The 20,305-nt window shown below is 37.0% G+C and overlaps 1 protein-coding gene across 1 annotated transcript in view; it reads right to left on the reverse strand.

Annotated features, from left to right (window-relative positions):
• Smp_194650 (hypothetical protein) overlaps nt 1-19,306 on the reverse strand; it is a gene marked incomplete at both ends in the record, with an annotated part of 67,197 nt that extends 47,891 nt beyond the window's left edge. Inside the window, 6 exons of the mRNA XM_018798835.1 lie at nt 2,732-2,893; nt 9,579-9,974; nt 12,754-12,868; nt 14,677-14,749; nt 14,876-14,964; nt 19,151-19,306. Coding sequence (XP_018650684.1) covers nt 2,732-2,893; nt 9,579-9,974; nt 12,754-12,868; nt 14,677-14,749; nt 14,876-14,964; nt 19,151-19,306 — 991 coding nt within the window. The remainder of the gene's footprint in view (nt 1-2,731; nt 2,894-9,578; nt 9,975-12,753; nt 12,869-14,676; nt 14,750-14,875; nt 14,965-19,150) is intronic.
• Nucleotides 19,307-20,305: the final 999 nt, after the last annotated feature.

Here is a 20,305-nt window from a genome sequence, read left to right on the forward strand (position 1 = left end):
ATTACTAATGACTTTATTCAACCTTTTTATTTTTGGTACAATATAGAATTCTCAGCACAAAGTATTTCAACAAGTTCCCTTTCCTTAATTCTTCATCTATCCTGACAATAAATATTGAGTGATCACCAGTTAGATGTTAGCATTTCAGGTATCGACATCTGAACAATGATCATTCTTTTTAAAGTATATGTGTTTCCTCTGTGGATTGCCTTGATATTGGCCATTTAGTCATGTTTTTTTTTAATAAGATTGAATAGTATTTAACAGTGAAATACAGGATAAGCGCATTAACCTACTTGGGATACTAATTGTCCTATATTGAGGCAATCCGTATAGATTGCATGTACCCTAAACAAAACTGATCATTTGTAATCGTTAGCATTAGTGATGGAAATACATAAAATCTCACAAATAAAATTTATAGTCGTTGTACATGATAGTGACTATTTGAACTCAGTATCTCAGTGGATAACGAGTTGAGTGTACGAAACGGAAGGTACTGGCTTCGAGTCTCAAGGTGAATATCAACAAAAGGATATACAGATACAAAACACTGACCAGTCGCAAGTGGGGCGAAACACCCATTCTAGATTCCACTGCTAGCCACTATTCAACTTTATTAAGAATATACTTACTAAGTAAGAAAGAAATACGTTGAAAATTAAAAAGAAGAGTTTATGACAGAAATGAGTTGTGTTAACTAACAAAGTAATTGATGTGCATCTTCAAAATAGCGTCAATAACTCATCAATTTGCTTCGGTCCCTCGTTATTGCTAAAGAGTTATTCAGTACAAATCAAAGATGGTTGATTCAAGCAACACAGGTGTATGATACATGCACAGCTCGGATTTGAAGCAAGCATTTAAGATAGTGTTATGATGAGACGAATATTGAGAGAACTGGAACTTTCGGGACTACTTTTTCGATTGTTACTACCCATATTTACATTGCATAATTATTAGAATTGCCCCCAAATACCTTGTTAAGGTCAAGGGTGGGGAGAGGCAGCTCCCCCTCTCCAAATGCTCTCATGTCGCCACGCGTATACAGACACACCCACTGAAGTCCTACTCAATGCCTTCTCGCGGTCGCAGGTGTTCTTTACAAAATTCAGAAGACAAAAAGGGAATTTCCAGCGCTTTAAACGGATTAGTGGATATAGAAAATCCACTTAGGGGAGTGAGAAAACCCTCATTCCGAACCAATCGTGAACATGGGCTTCAGGATCCTGAGGGAACAAATGGCGTATGAATCAATCGTTGGTCACCGGCTACCATGGGACTGACGTTGATCTACTGACTTGTAAACTAGACCTCTGGGTCAAAGGATCGTGGAGTGGCCCCCTAAGAAAACCACTTGTTTCGGTTTGGGCACTCGTACAGTATTCCATCCCTCACACAAATCGAATAATGAAATGTGGCGCACATATATTCGGTGCCTCCTTGTATCAATTTTTATGTGTTTAAATATATAGATGTATAATTATTGGATAACTGTACTGTTTAATTTCTATATTGCCCTTATAGTAAGTTTTTAGTGGACCTATTCACCATTGGTATGCATTTTACTATTCCTTAACTTCTGTTAATTAATTATTTACTGTCGTTTCGTTTTCTACTAATTATGGTATGATTGTGTTGAAGTATGACTTCCCATTTGGTGTGCTATGTGGTCAGGCATTTCAAGTATATTATAGCATGCGTTTTGAGTCGCAATTGAATTGAGCACAATGGAGAACCGATTCATATTTTGGCTCCTTCTTCTGATTGAATAATGAGTTAGGAAGAGCTCGAGGACCAAAAAAAGTTAACCTCTTGATTGTTATCCATTAGTCAATATGTCGATTGGTAAATGGAAAGTTAGCAGTCCTATAGGCGATATGAGTGAACTAATCGTAATCGAACTAGAGAAAGAGAGACATCATACAAATGCTTTGTTGTCACTACGGCTCGATCATACTGGACAAAATTCAACCCAAGAAAGCGGCTTGTTATCGCTTTTTTTCGACATAACGCATAATAAAACAGTCACAGCCCAATAAAAAGATAGGATCTTTAAACGTGGTAGAAATGAAGCAAGGCCACCCATATGAGGTTTTCCCGTGGAAATATAGAAATTCGGATTTACAAAATAATCAGTAACTAGGTAACTTCCAGAGGATTTGACACCCTTAACAGTAAGACACTGTTAAGAAAACTCTGTCGGTAGATATTAACAAAGATAGAATCACCTAATAGCTAATTAATTATGAGAATACATAATGAGGGGATTATTAAAGTTATTATTATTTATACTCAAAATAATATATAACTACGAGGCATTACCTATCATTCATAATTACAAAAGCATAACAATGGTCGCAAAATTTAAAATTCATTTAAATTAACTCATTCACCAGGTACATGGATATGAGCTACACTGTAAGTGTGATGACTAACGATACCACCCAGCAGACCAAACAGAAGTACGTGGAGCAGGGTTCGAACATGTAACTTAGTGGCTGAAAGTCAAATACCCTAACCACTTAAGCCGCCGCTGCATATAAAGTTATAAAGTAATTGGGGATAGTTATTCACTTCAACAGGATATTTAAAGACATTATTTAATGATCGAATTACGAACAAAAACAGATGCTTAAAACACCATGTCGACACTTATACAACAAAAAATCACGTATTTTCCTCTCTAGTTCTTTGAAACTATCTCATGTGTACATCGTTAATAACTTACTATCTGAATCGTTCGTCAACTTGGTAGAAATAAACTTAGATACTTTCAACCATATCAGACATATTCGAAAACGTGGAGATAAATCAATACTATTTGGAACTGTCTCATTCATTTGACAACCATGATGTATTTTCCACTTTTCAAGAATACTAAATGCCGCTTCTAAATTATTAACGATTAGGTAGTATTCCAAGTACAAAGTCTGATAAACATCTATCCAAGTAGACGGGATCTAAAAAGAAAGGTATATTCTTTTCAAAAGAACTTTCGAAAAATAAGAACATCTAGAGAGTATAAATACTTTTAGCAAATATGAATGAATATTCACCAATATTTGAACGAATTGTTTGATAGAAATTAAGTGTCAGATGTATAAAATATATTGTATGTAAAAAGTATATTTATATATATAGTGATTTAACAACATATTCTCCAAGGATATTTATGCATATAGACCATACAAAATGATAGTTTATCATTATAGCGGTTTTCCAGTAGAAAAAGATCATTCAGACTCTTTAAAACCTGAGCAGTACAGTATCATTCTATGGAGCAACCCCCTCCTTAGGGAACAAGAACTCTAGTTGACTGAAACCACCAAATATTAGATAGCTGCTTCACTTTAACATAAGACCCTTCAGAAGTGAACACTAATGAAACTACCAAGGATCAACTCTTACAACTTCACACCTCACGGTGAGAGCATCATTCCTAGAATACTAGAGAACATTGAGTAGAAAATAATGATAAATATATATCGAATGGTCTCAAACCCCAGATTTTTTGTCAAGTTTCCTTCCATAAGTTAACAACAGAGAAATAATATGTTCTAATGCCAACATAACTGGTTGAACAATAACAAAACCGATCATTATTAGTTAGTTCAGAATCTTGAAATCAAGGTTTGAGGCTAGTGGGAACAAAACAACATTTAATGGAATGGGATTACTGTTGTCAGACTTAGTATCCAAAAGTTGATACTGATACGCAAACTTCCTATACCCGACCCCAATCTGCTACTCAAGTTAAAAGATATATATATATATATATCCATTAGGTAATTAAGCCTTTCAGTGATTCATATCCCATCCCCTGTAAAACAGAGCCATCCCTTAGCTAACAGCTTAAATTTGTCACTTGACGATTTTTTGATTGACACAATGTATCAGTTGCAATAATAACTTCAATACATGAGCTGGAAATCATTTTATATTTTACTGAAAACCTAAACTAAATATTATGGTCTTTAGAATGTAAAATACTATTAAATGAATTGGATTCATTGATAACTTCAAAGAATGGATCTCTAAATTAAACTTGATTTGTAATTAACTGTTGGTTTCATGTGAAATTTTATTTATTTTATTCAATCACATAAATATTGTTACAAGGAAGCACCAGATACATATGCGCCTCACAAATCTCATTCAATTTGTGTGAGGGTTGTGATACTGCTGAGGTGCCCAAACTGAAGCAGGTGGTTTTCTTAGGGGCCTACATCCCAAGCCTTTGACCTAAAGGTCTAATCCACAAGGCAGTGGAGCATCGTAAGGAGATGCAGTCCCATGGTAGCCGATGACCAACGATTGATTCATATGCCATTTGTTCCCTCAGGATACTGGAGCCGGCCCATGTGCATGATTGGTTTGGAATCAGGGTTTTCCAACTCCCCTAGGTGAACTTTCCGTGTCCACCAGCCCGGTTAAATCACTGGACATTCGCTTTTTGTCCTCTCAAACAACGACCCCGCCACGATAAGTTAGTGAGTAGGTGTTATATCCCCTGGCGAATTATGAATCATAAATCTGAGGTCTATTTATGGACAAATGTAATACGCCTATTCCTATTGGATAGTTGTTAAGTAAGTGACCTAGTCGTTTCCGTGTTCCTCTTATCATAACCTTTATTTTGACCTTGGAACTATTATTATTGATTACTTTCCCCCTAGCTACAGCCACATTGGCCAATTACTGTACAAATGTTATTTTTCTATTTTTGATATATGTGGTCTGTTTGGTTAATATATATAACCCAGTATGCTTGTAAATAATGATTCATATTGCTGAGGCTGTTATTTGTGTTCTGGACTTAACGGCTGGGCTAGGCAGATAGGAAGGACCGAATAGCACCCAAGACTGCTCGTACGTATTTCCTGTATCATTGGACATATATATATATATATATTAAGAGGGCAAATTGATACGTTATAACAATTGGCGACGGGGATTCTGGAAAAAAAATACAGCAGCCGCTGACGTCATTTCGGAATTAAATAATCCATAACAATTGCCGGTGTTTTTTGGATTTATTATTATTATTATTTGCATAAAAAAATGGCTCTAACTTCCGATCAATTTCAGTTGCTAATCCAGCGACAAGAGCAGCGCTTTAGAAAGAGTCAATTGGATTTCATTGACAAGTTACACGCGAAGCTGCTGAATCACCCATGCTTCGGGGGTGCAACGGAAGTTGACGCATTAATTTCAAAATTGCGTACAGAGCTGGAAAACGATTACAGAACTAATGAATATGCCGGCGAAAGCCTCAATGAATCCATACAAAGCAATAATTTAAGCGCAGCAGTTATACATGATCAGCCCAGTAGCCCAGTACTACCTGTTTCAGAGACATGCCCTGTACACGGTCCAAGTCTTATTAACCCTGAAACAAAACGTGCGAGCAATGAATCGTCCAGTTCACAGAGAGACAATATCTTATTAAGCGCCATTAAAATTGCTGCAGTACCCGCCCATGAAGAAACGGAAAACAAATCGAGCAGTGTATTGAATACAGAGGCGCCAAATGAAATTAATCATGATACGAAAAATGTTTCTAATGAATCTAATGATCAAAATTCTGTAATTGTTCTACCAGATTTAGATTATTTTGATGATTCATATGTTTCTGTTGAATTCTCTTATAAAAATGAGAGAAAAATGTCAGATGTATTAAATGATAATCAAGAATCCAATACAACTCTCATAGATACTGATTATCCTAATGATTCATTATCTACTAATGAGGTCCCGAGGAAATTCAAGGAAACTATTTCAGAAGAATCAAATGTTGGTGACCTCGAATCAAATGTCGTCGATCCTCATGATCTCTTCAGTTCTAATGGTTTCTCTGTTAAATGTGACAAACATATCGCATTAATAGTAACTTGGCTATATGAGGATCCAACAGTCTTTCGTGGGGGAGGGTGAATTCGAGGAAAAAAAATCCGGATATCAACTCCGGATTTCTCAAAAAGGGGAGGTGTTATATCCCCTGGCGAATTATGAATCATAAATCTGAGGTCTATTTATGGACAAATGTAATACGCCTATTCCTATTGGATAGTTGTTAAATAAGTGACCTAGTCGTTTCCGTGTTCCTCTTATCATAACCTTTATTTTGACCTTGGAACTATTATTATTGATTACTTTCCCCCTAGCTACAGCCACATTGGCCAATTACTGTACAAATGTTATTTTTCTATTTTTGATATATGTGGTCTGTTTGGTTAATATATATAACCCAGTATGCTTGTAAATAATGATTCATATTGCTGAGGCTGTTATTTGTGTTCTGGACTTAACGGCTGGGCTAGGCAGATAGGAAGGACCGAATAGCACCCAAGACTGCTCGTACGTATTTCCTGTATCATTGGACATATATATATATATATATATATTAAGAGGGCAAATTGATACGTTATAACAGTAGGACTTCCCTGTCAGAGGCTATATACGCGTGGCCATGTGAAAGCATTTCGAGAGGGACAGCGGACTCTCCCGACTCTCGGCCGTACCAGGGCATTTGGGGGCGACAATAACAAGATAGAAAAATGTTGCATCTGTAACTTTCATACATACATATTTTGTATTTGCCAATTGACGAAAAATCATTTCAATATTTCCATCAGTACTTTTCGTAGAAATTTCTGAATTACAAATATTCGCCATGTATAATATCCGTAACCAAGAATTAATTATTGTATATATATTATATTTGGTCGGTAAATCATTATCTTCCAGTCCGTTTAAATTGAAACGAAATGGTGTGCATAATGTACGTTGAGAGAAATTCAGATTTGATGTATAACTGATAAATTTCGATATAGGTTCAGATAAACTTTCAGATTCTGTATAAAATTGTGTACAATTTCTATCAATAAAAGAGATTACTGAAATATAAAGAAACGTATAGATTACTTATATGAAATAATGGGATGATTAGTATAACTTATTTTGAAGCTCTCGTTTGACCTATAAATTGTTGTCAGATTTTTTATTGTTTTAGATCCATCGTTCACTAGTTATTCACATGTTACTGTGATCTTGTATCATTGATGTCTAAGTTATGTACATGTTATAAGTCTTTGTGTTGTGTAATCAAATATTTCAGGTATATTACCGTACAAATTTTGAGTCATGATTGAATCGAATACACTAAAGGACTGACACGCTTCTTGTATCCGTCTTCTAATTACTCACTTGGTAAGAAGAACCACGAGGACTACGAGGCGTTAAGGTCTTAGTCATTATCCACTGATCGTTATGTCAATCGGTACATAAATGGTCACCAGTCATACTGGCAATACAGGTGAACACAACTGCTTTCCTGACATTACAAATCGAACACACAAGACTAAATAGAACTCAAGTAAGTAATATGTTTTCTCTTCCGCACAACATGTATATTAGATATGTTTAACCAATTTTGAATAATAGGATCATTTTTGAGGCTTGGTTCAACATGATAAGCGATTATTTCGTCATAACTATGACGAATAGGACAACGGTTCAAAATTGTAAATATTAATTCGAAAGTTATACGTCTCAAAACATGATAAATATTGTGATTATATTTTGTTACGGAAACCAGTGGAATTCATTTTTGCAGAAACTATGAACTGTTCATTGCAAATTTTCGGAGAACGATGGTCAATATTCCATACCAGATATATAAGTGTTTATAGCTGTTTAGGAGAGGGTAAAAGATGATTGTTTGATACATGTTAGCATCACTATTCGTCAATAATGAAATATCCCGACTGCAGATATCTTCAGACTCGTATGAGTGCCTTGCCTTTTAATGTGAACTATGATTTGTGGTAGTTGCAGCTACACAAACTCCCATACTGGCAAGAACTGAAGTTGATTCCAATATAAGTTTGTGGCGTATAACGGTAAAGTGCCGAATGACAGGGAACATAAAATATGATACACATTTAGTGCAACACGATGGTTCCCATCTGGAAATAAACTATCTGTGGAGATTCTCTTCAATGAACAAATGTACGAAGGTTTCACAATATTACAGATGAGAAAAACCAAATACCAAATGTTGGAGTTGGGGCAGTTTCATTTTGTTAAAATTTGGGCCAGACAAACATGAAGTTGATTACTACTCAATTATCAATCAATTGTAAATATTTATCCTAAAGGAAGTCAGTTGCGGTCTCAATAGCTCAGTGGTAACGTTTCAGACCGTAAAACTGAGTGATATGCGTTCAAATCATACAAATAGAATCAGTTCCTTCAACACTACAGGAACGCCTTATTAATGAGTATCAGCCAACATAAAACTTAGGTCTAGAGTTTCACCCTATCAACTACCTTCAACCACGTGATACCGAGTCATTTAAACTAGTGGTCACATAGAAACTTAATCACTAAGGTTTAATCAGCATTATTAAAAGATTAGAACAATAAATTTCACTAAGCACATTACTTGCAAATCATCGGTCATTATTATTGAGCCTTGGAAATAACAACAGTAGAAATTCATAAAATTTACCAGAAGTAAAAAATCATTAGAAAAGGTGTAATAATAATGATAATACACTATTCCACTTACATGTATTAATGATTTCACTACAACTATTGAATTGATACAATTTAAACGCAGCCAATACATACAAAAGTCCAGCTGATTTTTCATTCAGTGAATTAAAAATAATAATAATAATAATAATAATAATAATATAACTGTCGGACAAAAACTTATTCCATATTATTTAGTATGAAAGATAAAAGGAAATAATTTTATATAATCACACTTGAACATAATTGATTAATTTTGGAAGATGAAGCTTATCACAACAATGTGATATATTAATAGTTGAATAAGTGTACTGAAATAGTCCACAAGAGCCAAAATAAAATAATTCAATATTGCCCCCAAATGCTCTGATATGGCCGAGAGTCGGGAGAGTCGGCTCTCCCTCTCCAAATACTCTCACATGGCCACGCGTATATAGCCTCTGCCAGGAAAGTCCTACTCACTGACTTCTCATGGCATGGGTGTTGTTCTCGAAAGTGAGAGGATGAAAAGCGAATGTCCGGTGATTTAACCGGGCTGGTGGACACGGAAAGTTCACCTAGGGGAGTTGGAAAACCCTGATTCCAAACCAATCATGCACATGGGCCGGCTCCAGTATCCTGAGGGAACAAATGGCATATGAATCAATCGTTGGTCATCGGCTACCATGGGACTGCATCTCCTTACGATGCTCCACTGCCTTGTGGATTAGACCTTTAGGTCAAAGGCTTGGGATGTAGGCCCCTAAGAAAACCACCTGCTTCAGTTTGGGCACCTCAGCAGTATCACAACCCTCACACAAATTGAATGAGATTTGTGAGGCGCATATGTATCTGGTGCTTCCTTATACCAATATTTATGTGTATAAATAAAATAAAATAAAATAAACAATGCTGGTTGGATAATTGATTCGTATGTCACGTGATCTAGTCCTCAGTTTAATGATATTTAATTCTAGTGTCTAGTGTCCAGTACAGTACAGAATCCGAGGAATTTTTCCATCATAACAAGTAACAAAACATAAACATGGGTTACTTACCATGAAGATCAATTATTCCATTCTTTGAAGAGTTAATAAATCCAACAACCCCATTGAAATCAAGTTTGTTAATATCATTTTGAATAAGATTCCATAAATCCGAATATTTTTCATCATTTCCATTGTTAGAATCCTCAACACTATTGGTTGGTGAATAATTTGGAATGAAATAAATGTATAAACGATATAACAATTGACTCAAACATAGTGTAATATGAGCGGTTTTAGTTACATCAGTTGGTTGTTGTACTATTTCTAATATTTGTTCGAATTGTTTTGATCGTTTGAGATAAACAGCTGATGAAGTGATACAAGGTACTTTTGATTGCTGCGTTATATTCTCGAATTTCAATTTACTGCATAAACTCTGGTCCATAAATTCAGGAAATCCATAGACTGATTATTTTTATTTAAAGGAAGAAAAGAAAAATTAGAAACAGAAATGTTTGTAATTCACCATGTAATATTTCGCAATCATATTTATAGTACTAAAAATATGCCATTGTTCTATACAATTAATGACTGACAAACATGAAAGCCTAGAAATGGCATGGTACAGTAGACCCTGGAGAGAGGCAGCTCCCCTCTCCAAATGCTCTCATGTCGCCACGCGTATACAGACACACCCACTGAAGTCCTACTCAATGCCTTCTCGCGGTCGCAGGTGTTCTTTACAAAATTCAGAAGACAAAAAGCGAATGTCCAGCGCTTTAAACGGATTAGTGGATATAGAAAATCCACTTAGGGGACTGGGAAAAACCTCATTCCGAACCAATCGTGAACATGGGCTTCAGGATCCTGAGGGAACAAATGGCGTATGAATCAATCGTTGGTCACCGCCTACCATGGGACTGACGTTGTTCTACTAACTTGTGGATTAGACCTCTGGGTCAAAGGATCGTGGAGTGGCCCCCTAAGAAAACCATCTGTTTCGGTTTGGGCACCCGGGCAGTATTCCATCCCTCACACAAATCGAATAATGAAATGTGGCGCACATATATTCGTTGCCACCTTGTACCAATGTTTATGTGTTTAAACAACAAATGAGTTGCTCAACATGTTACACTCACAACTATAAGTAACAAAATGGTCAGTCAGACTACATGCAATAAGTTATGGTTTGAAAAATGCTTCGCCAATAAAGTGCAATAGACAGGGATTGTCAAAAGAATTTTATTATCATAGGTTTGATCAAAAGGTGTAATAGTACAGATAGGTTGTTATTTTACGAATGACTCTGTCCGTTAAATAAGTTAACAACAGGGCTTAACCAAATTAGATATATACAAACTCAATTGTACGTGAGCTGCTATAATATATATGTTAAACTCCTGTTTTATGTCAGTGACAGTTTGTGCCTTATCATTTATTACATTAAGAAGCAGGTGGACATGTTACCCCTGACACAAAACGTTGATTCAGTTCAGTAGTTCGAGCGCAACTTCACTAAACCATAATTTAATCAGAAAAAGTTGTTACTAGGCCTAACAAAAAAGATGTTATTTACAGCCAGTGTGCTTATTGATCATTGAGTTATAGTATTTTTATTTTTATTTTCTTTCAGAACACGATTCTGTCCACATTAAGTTTTTAACTCTAAAATAATGTAAAATCGGCGAGATTTGACAGAATTTTTTATTTTATTTTATTTAAACACATAAATATTGGAACAAGGAAGCACCAGATACATATGCGCCTCACAAATCTCATTCAATTTGTGTGAGGGCTGTGTACTGCCCAGGTGCCCAAACTGAAGCGGGTGGTTTTCTTAGGGAGCCAGACGCGGAGCCTTCGACCTAAATGTCTGATCCACAAGGCAATGGAGCATCGTGAGGAGATGCATTCCCATAGTAGCCGATGACCAACGATTGATTCATACGCCATTCGTTCCTTCAGGATACTGGAGCCAGCCCATGTGCACCATTGGTTTGGAATCAGGGTTTACCAACTCCCCTAGGTGGACTTTCCGTGTCCACCAACCCAGTTAAAGCGCCGGACATTCGCTTTTCATCCTCTCACTTTCGAGAACAACACCCATGCCATGAGAAGGCAGTGAGTAGGACTTCCCTGTCAGAGGCTATATACGCGTGGCCATGTGAGAGCATTTGGAGAGGGAGAGCGGACTCTCCCCACTCTTGGCCGAACCAGGGCATTTGGGGGCTTTGACAGAATAGTATTCTACAGATTTAAACCTTTAAATTTTTCTTGATAATTAAGTGAAATTTTATTTATTTATTTAAACATAAATATTGGTACAAAGGGGCATCAGATATATATATATATATATATATATATATATATATATATCATTTGATGTGTTAGGACTACGATACTGTCCGGGTGCCCGAACCGAAGCAGGGAAAAACCAATGGTAGATAATGAGAAGAGTCATCTTTAAAAAAAAGTACACATCTAATAAATGTTTATTAAAGTAAAATATGAAATACGCTATAATAAAACGTATTTTTATCCAACGAACTCCTGTAACTTATGAAGTTATCTTTGTTATATCCCGATAAGAATAGTGAATGTTACCTTTGGGATCCATTTATCGACCAATATTATGTGTATAATTTTTATCGTATATTTGCTAAATAATTAAACTACTCATATTTATGTTCCTTTCATTGTGAGCTTTATTTTGGCCTATAGACTATTATTGTACGATTTACCATTCTTGAGTTATCCCTAGTTTATTAATTGCTGCCTCCCACATTCACAGCCACATTTGGCTAAATCTTTTACAGATGTTATTTTCTATTTTATTGGTACGATATGGTCAGTCTGTTTGGTATATAAACTCGGTATGTTTGAAATACAATGATTCATACCACAGAGGCTGTTACTAGTGTTCTGGACTTAACTGGCTGGGCTAGGCAGAAAACAGGATCGATTTGTACTCTAGACTGCTCGTACGGTTTTCGTGTGTTACTGTTCCAATCGATAATTCGCAGCTCTCTGATTGGCGGTCTTATCACTTCATAGATTAACTTGGTATCCACTCAGCCACAAGATATAACAATTTTCTCGAACAATACTTAGTCAATGAAAGTGGTTGGTGACAGTGTGTACGATAGCACTAACTAACTTATGAAGGTAATACATTTTATTATTTTATATGTTACACCTAAAAATAAACAAAATACATGTTTACATACTCTTTAATTAAACTTACATAAGAAATATTCGATTTGTAAACGAAAAGTAGCTTCAAGAGCATATAAATTGTCTGGATCATGTTCAAGAATAAATTCGCATATATCATTAAATTCATTAAAATCAAAGGGTAACTATAAAAGTAAAAAAACAAACAAATGATATCATCCTTTTTTTCATACCTGGTGATAATAAAACTGGAAATTAGGAAACTTAAAGTATGTAATCTATTCTAATAATCAATCGACTTGGATTCCTTATTATTATTATCATTGCTATTACTATATTAACTTACTATCATTCCATTGATAGTTATTTTATATTTAAATGTAAAACTATGCATTAATGTTGAGTCATGATGAAAAGCTAATTTGAAAGAAATATTTCTTAGCTTGAGGCATATTTTTGATTTTTAAATGGTTGTATTTAACATAAGATTTGTTTGTTGACTCTTGTGAGAAAGATGTGTCAGTAACTTCAGGTTAAAGTAATTTGTCTCTCTTTCTCACTCTCTTTGGGAGATCCGAACCTTGATTTTGGGTATTATAAATGTAACATCTGGCAGCTATTTATGATTGCTGTGAAGAAGCCTCGAACAAAACAGAGCTAAGTATACCGACTGAGAATTGAAAGAATACCACGGAAACGGTTTAATTTTTAGTGGTGCTGTAGTGTAAACTGGATTTTCAACTTATTAGATCAGTTTATACAGATATGAAAGAGATTGAATATGATCAGTAAGTGGAAAATGATGGTAACGAATAGTAAAAAGTTATGTTGACATTATCCTTGGCAATAAGATGACAGGGGTCAAATCCAAAAGTATCATTTCTATAATTATGGGGTCTCAGCAATACGTGGAACGTCGGCTCAATAGTCAAGGCCCTAGACTTTCAGTCACACCTGAACTAAGGATAGGGAGCGAAGTAGTCGACAACTTCACTTAACTTGGAAGTCTCATCAGTCCCAATAGGTTGCTTTCTAACGAAATCTGTGCACGGATTCCGAAAGCTTGTTTGGTTTTTGCCAACTTACGTCACCTATGGTGAAGACGAGATATCTGTTTATCAATTAAGGGACGAGTATACTGCGCAGCAATTCGCTCTGTTCTATTTTACGGCTGTGAAACGTGGCCATTAAGAGTAGATGATATTCGTAGGTTACTAGTATTTGACCACAGATACCTTAGAAATATTGCTCGCATCTGCTGGGATCACCGGGTAAGTAATAGTGAGGTTAGACACAGGGTATTAGGGAATGATGGTAAATCAGTTGATGAGGTTGTGAATCTTCACCGACTGAGATGGTTGGCCCACGTGTTACGTATGCCTGAACAACAATTACCACGACGCGCTATGCTAACTAGTATTGGCGATGGTTGGAAGAAAGTTAGGGGCGGTCAAACCAAAACGTGGCATCAGAGCTTTAAGTCACTAACTTCTAGTCTGAGACATGTTGGTAGATGCAGACTACTTCGTTGGGGTCTGAGTGACTATCGTAACCAATGGTTGGAGAGTCTGTGTGACATGGATCAGAATCGATTACAAAGGCGCAGGTGTATACACTCTTTATCTTCCCTTAAACCTTGAAATTAAAATTGCTTCATATCTGTCTTCCGTCCTGTACTATATCCTTATATACAATCTTTCTTTTATATATGACCACCACTAAATTAACTACTATGAATTCGGTGTTCATCTTGTTGTGCTAACGAGGTATGGCAACTTGGACCGACGCATAAATGTGCCTGGTCCTACGTTGTAGCTGACTGACTGACTCACAAATAGGTCTGTACATTATCAAAAAGAAATGATTTGACCAATTTAAAAGGGCGATGTCTGTTAATATTTTGCGCTTAATCAGGATCACACTACAAACAGAAAAGTCTGACTGATAGAAAAAAAGGATATTGAGTTTTAAACAAATAAACCGGCAAACTTACTGGTAGTCGAAACTGAACGACGATTTGGACAAGCATTTTTGCGTACTCTAAATATTTTCCAGTGGAGTCAGACCTGAAAAATCAGTTGATAAAATAATTGTTGTGTGACTGCAAGCTCATTTTAAAGGATCACATGGCATTTGGAAATTTCCAAATTACATATGCATTAATTAATGGACGTCATAAGACAGAAACGTACTTTGAGCATTTTCCGATGAGTGCTGTGCATACTCTTAAAAGAATTCTTCGATTTTTGTCCGGGCTTTTCTTGGTTTCGTTGTAAAGACCCTGACAATGGAGCAAACGCGAAAAAAACTGAATTATTCAATAAGGGATCGAATGAGCAGTAAAAAGCAGCATTTTGCATTATGTAGAATTTATTCTACTTGGAACTCCATAACTCGAGTAAAGTGACAAATATCAGTCCTTCATAAAAGACCATATTAGCTGAGGTCTGAAGAAAGGCTAAAAAGTTCTTTGAACCGTAGAATGATGTCGAAACTGGAATCGGGATAAAGTACAACGGAAAAGTGAAGGCGATTTAGATATTCCTAATAGTCTTTATTACATATGCCCAACATGTTGTTTTTACTTCTACTTTAGCTTCGTGACACGCGCGCTATTCAAAAATGACAGCGGTATTTTTCCTCTAAGTAAATTTTATGGTATTGATCGTTAAATTACGCATCAAGACTACTATTTTTGCATTAATTGAATTTTTTTAGTTAAAGTAATTCCCAAGAGTACCGCTTTTTCTCTAGAGAAGTTTATCATCTGTACTTTACGAGTACAGATACATAAAACTAAAGGTAGTGATACTTATTTTTCGTCTCTGAATGCATCTTTGAGCATTGTTTGTATCCAAAGGTGTTAAGATCTTTCTGTAACTATTGAAGTCGGATTTTTATATTGTTTCTTTATTTTATTTCTATAGAAACATAAAAATCTACGGCGCAATTAAAAACTCGTTGTGGTAGACCAGCATGCTATTTCCCAGTCTATGAGGGGATGTAATGTGATAACTGCAATAAGTGGTATCTAAATGTGTGCACCGGACTCACGCCCTACTGCATATAAACGGTGCTGCAAGCCATTATCATGTTGGTTGTGTAAAGAATGTTGTTCTACTAAGTCTCTGCTGATTCTAGAGGCGATCGAGCTGCTAAACATAGCTAGGAAATTCCCCTCTGATAAACAGGCAGCAGCAGATGATCAGAACTCTGATTTCGAGGAAATTGAGAGCGTGATTATGAGCTCAGGTCTAGACTTAAATGAGGCCATAAAGGTGGACCTTATCAGGGAAACAGATAAGCATATGGATGTAGGCATTGTTATAAGAAGAAAGAAGCGCGTTGGGAAAAAACTACCTATAGACAGTACTGAGGTATGTGGATCTGCAGGTTCAGTTCCGGATTCACATATCAATGTAATACAAACTATAGGGGAGCCAAGTCTGAGCAGTGTACAGCAAGTGATTAAGAGACAAAATAAGGTGGCTCACAGTCACACCTAGGAAAAGAAAAGTCAGAAAACAGAACGTGACCTAAGTGTTTGATGCTGAATCGAAATTTGAGTGCAAGGAAGAGACGAATTCAGGAACTAAAATCCCACAGACGTCGTTGAGAAGTCAGTCATTTTTCATAAAGTTAAAAGAATCTTCGGATAAGGAACCAAAGGCTAGATTTGAGCACGACCTCAGTCATATTATGTCTTTAATAAGCAAGCTACTCCCAGAAACAGTTTCAGGAGTTAGCACCTGTAAGCTTTATAGAATAGGACAAAAAGTGGATTCTGAAAGTCCTCAGAAAAGCCACCTCTTGAAGGTTACATTTACCACGATTGAAGGAAGGAACCCGATTCTAGGTAACCCACGTAAATTGATTGGGTCTGGAATATACGTCCATGAGGATCTCAGCCTAGCCGATCGTATTGAGATGAGCTGCAGAAGTGGAAATAAACGAGCGCCGCCGAAACGGTGAAAGAAACCTCGTTCTTAAGGGTTTTTACATTGTAAAAGTTGGAAGCCAAACCATCCCAAAACGACTCTTGGTGGTGAGGAAAAGTTCTCCACGGAATTAAAGGAGTGCTACATAAATGCCCGCAGCCTACTAAATAAAATGGCAGAGCTCAAGACAATGGTAGATGTAGAAAAACCGGATGTCGTTGCTGTCTCAGAAACATGGATAATCTCATAAGTGTTTGATAATGAAATTCAGATGACTAGTTTTTTATCCAGTAGGGCTGATAGATTAAACCGTAGGGGGACGGGTTATCTTGTGCACGAAAAGTACCTTAACCATACAAGCTGTTGAGACAGTGGCACATGATTTGCAGGCTAGAATGTAGACGGCAAGATATTGAAATAGTTGTAGTATATCGCAGTTCAGAATGTGTAGTAGACGATTTCCTCCTAAGCGAACCTAAGTTCTGGTGTAGTAATGGTAAAAGACTTGTAGTAGGCGACTTTAATGCACCGTGTAGAAACTGGGTTAACTTAGTAGGGTCATCGATAACGTCATCCGATTGCAAACTGTCAGAAACCTCGATTGGATTAGCTTTATTCCAACACATTAGAAATCCCACAAGATATGACTTAAGAAACTCCTCTTCTTTTTTGGATTTAGTCTTTACACACGGTGATGCCGTTGGTCAAATGACTTTCCTACCACCACCAGGGAGAAGTGACCATGCAGTCATATTATTCAAATTCATGGCTGAGATTGCCTGTCGAACAGTTGCGCCAGCCCGTCCTACTATATGGAAGGCAGATATGGGGGCAATCAACTCCGCAGCATCGACTGAAAACTGGGAAATTGACTCAAAGACATCAGTACAAGAGGCATGAACTCATTTCAGACAGTTATACAATCGGGTAACTCAACCATACATACCCTGGACAGTCCCGAAGGAGAAGCACGGCCATATCTGGATAGGCCAGGATATTCAACGTTTACTAAGACAAAAGAAACGTCGGAATGTTGCTATCACCTTCGGCACAGCAAGTACGATGGAACGCTACACATCTGTAAGAAATATGTGTATAATTAAAATTCTGGAAGCTCAGAGAAAATATGGAATGCGGTTGGCACAATCTGCACTCAAGCAGCCTAAGACAATATTCTCGTACATAGACTACAGAATAAGGATGCATCATTGGATTCCCAATCTAATTAAAGAAGGGAGTGAATCTGATATGATAGAGGAAGACTAGGAAAAAGCAGAGGCTATGGCTAATTATTTTGGGGTAGTTTTTACTCAGGAACCACTTCTAGACAAAGAACCAGACCCAAATACAGAGTCAACAAACCACCTGCTCACCGTGGGCTTTGATAAAGACGATGTACTCAAGGCTCTTAGCACCTTAGACATGGAAAAGTCAACAGGACCGGATGAATTACACCTCGAAATCCTGAGACATATTGCACAATATATCGCAGCCCACTGACTGTGATATTGATGTCACTTGACCAAGGTGTGTTACTTATGGACTGGAAGGATGCAATCGTCACTCCCATACATAAAGCAGGATCGAGACAACTTCCATTTAGCTACAGACCTGTTAGCCTCACCAGTGTCGTAGTCGAAATACTAGAAATAGTCAAAAAGACTATAATGACATTTGTGGAAACTAACAACTTGTTAACCTGCTTCAGTTTGGGCACCTGGGCAGTATCACAGCCCTCACACAAATCTCATTTGTGTGGCGCATATGTATCTGGTACCCCTTTGTACCTATATTTATGTGTTTAAATAAATAAACACATAACAACTTATTAAGCAGCGGACAGCATGGTTTCAAAAAAGGTTTATCTTGCACAATAAACCTCCTTATAGCAAGGGAGCATTGGGCAAAGGCTATGGACAACAGAAAATCGGTGGTTGTGGTCTACATAGACCTCAGCAAAGCATTTGACGAGGTGCCAACAAACAGACTACTCTTGAGGCTAAAAAGTCTTGGTATTCCCCTGTTTAAAAGGTGGCTCGGATATCCTAGAAAAAATATTAACAGCTACCCGTGCAATTCCAGAACTCCGGGGTTTACCATACAAAGAGCGGCTTGAAAAGCTGAACCTCCTAACTCTGTCCTATTGTAGACTAAGGGGAGACCTAAATTTGATGTATATAATACCGAGAAGTGATTTTGGACTTATATTCTCTTCCCACTAGATCGCGACATCTCAGAGGACATAGCGGGCGAGTAGGAAACCCACGAACAAATAAAATACCCGTGGCATACAAATTTTCACACCGAGTTATCAATACTTGGAACCTGCTGCTCGAAGCAGTAGTGTCCACACCTTCAACTGACTCATTCAATAGAAGACTGAACACTCACAGAAGCATACCAGAAAAAGAATAAGATAGGCCGAAGACCTGTCCTTACTACATAAATCTGAAAATCTGAATCTGTGACACTGAGTATAACTTAAATCTCAACAAATACCAAAAGGTCACGATTCTTGAACAAACTTACAATCCAAGCCATGTTGTTAGTAGAATCAATCGAAAGAGCCGAGAAATATGATTTAATCGCTTCCTTCTCGTTTCCAATTTGAGAGCAGCAGGCTCCATGCATAACTAGTGTCCCATAATCTTTTGAATTAACTAGCAGTTCCTGAAATATAAGCATAATTTTGATTAATGCCCGGTTACCCCAGTGAGTTTATAACACTCCTCAAACTTTTCGGCCTTATATAACTCTCTGGCCTGCTTTATGAGTTGGCTCATAATTATTAGTCCCGTAAATATGACTAAAGAAATTAATCTGAATCTGGAAATGTACCCTCTCAACTGTGATGAGACGACGCTGTAACGCACCTTTTATAAAAGTGGGGGTCCTTACATTCAAACGCTTCAAGTGGTTGTAAATGGGATAAAAGATGCTTTCGCTTAACAGGCTCCCGTGTCTAGTAGCAGTGGATCACCAATACCTACAGGCAGGAAACTAGGTATATTACCGGTAATAAAGGAAAAAGAAATTGATAAATCATAATAAGATATTATCCTCAGTCCTTAAGAATAGGTCAAGTTGCCTCTTAAAGGACTCCTAGGAAGTTGCTAGGACTAGCTCAGCTGGCAGCGAACTCCAGCATTTGACAACTTTTAAGCAGTAGGAGTTGTGTCTACAGTCCGTCCTGCTGTGTTGTATCTCTAGTTTCTGGGTGTTACCTCTATGTCTTGTGTTGGAGCTAAACTTAATTAGGTGTTTAAGGAGATATCCAGAAGTGTTAAGGATACCGTAAGCCATTATAAGGTCACCTCTAAGATGCCTGTACTCTAATGGGTAAAGGTTTGGTGATGGGAAGCGCTCTTCATAAGGCTTGAATTTGAGTCCCCGAACTGATTTCGTGGCTCGCCGTTGGATACGCTTCAGAGTGTCCTTATCTTTTTTGAGTGAGGAAAAAATACTATGTTTCAACATTCTAAGCAAGGACGAATAAAGCTATTGAAGATTATGAGGAGAGATCTTCTGTCGGACCGGTCGAAAATGCGCTTCAACGTTACCAGTGCAAGGTTTGCTCGAAAGGCATTTTTGTCACAATTAGCGTAAGACTTCAAACCAGAACTCCTAAATCATTTTCGACTTGAGATACTTCTAGAGAGAAGTTGCCTAACTTGTAACTGTAGT

This window comes from Schistosoma mansoni, chromosome 3 (assembly GCF_000237925.1).
Source record: "Schistosoma mansoni strain Puerto Rico chromosome 3, complete genome".
Classification (NCBI taxonomy): Eukaryota; Metazoa; Platyhelminthes; class Trematoda; order Strigeidida; family Schistosomatidae; genus Schistosoma; species Schistosoma mansoni.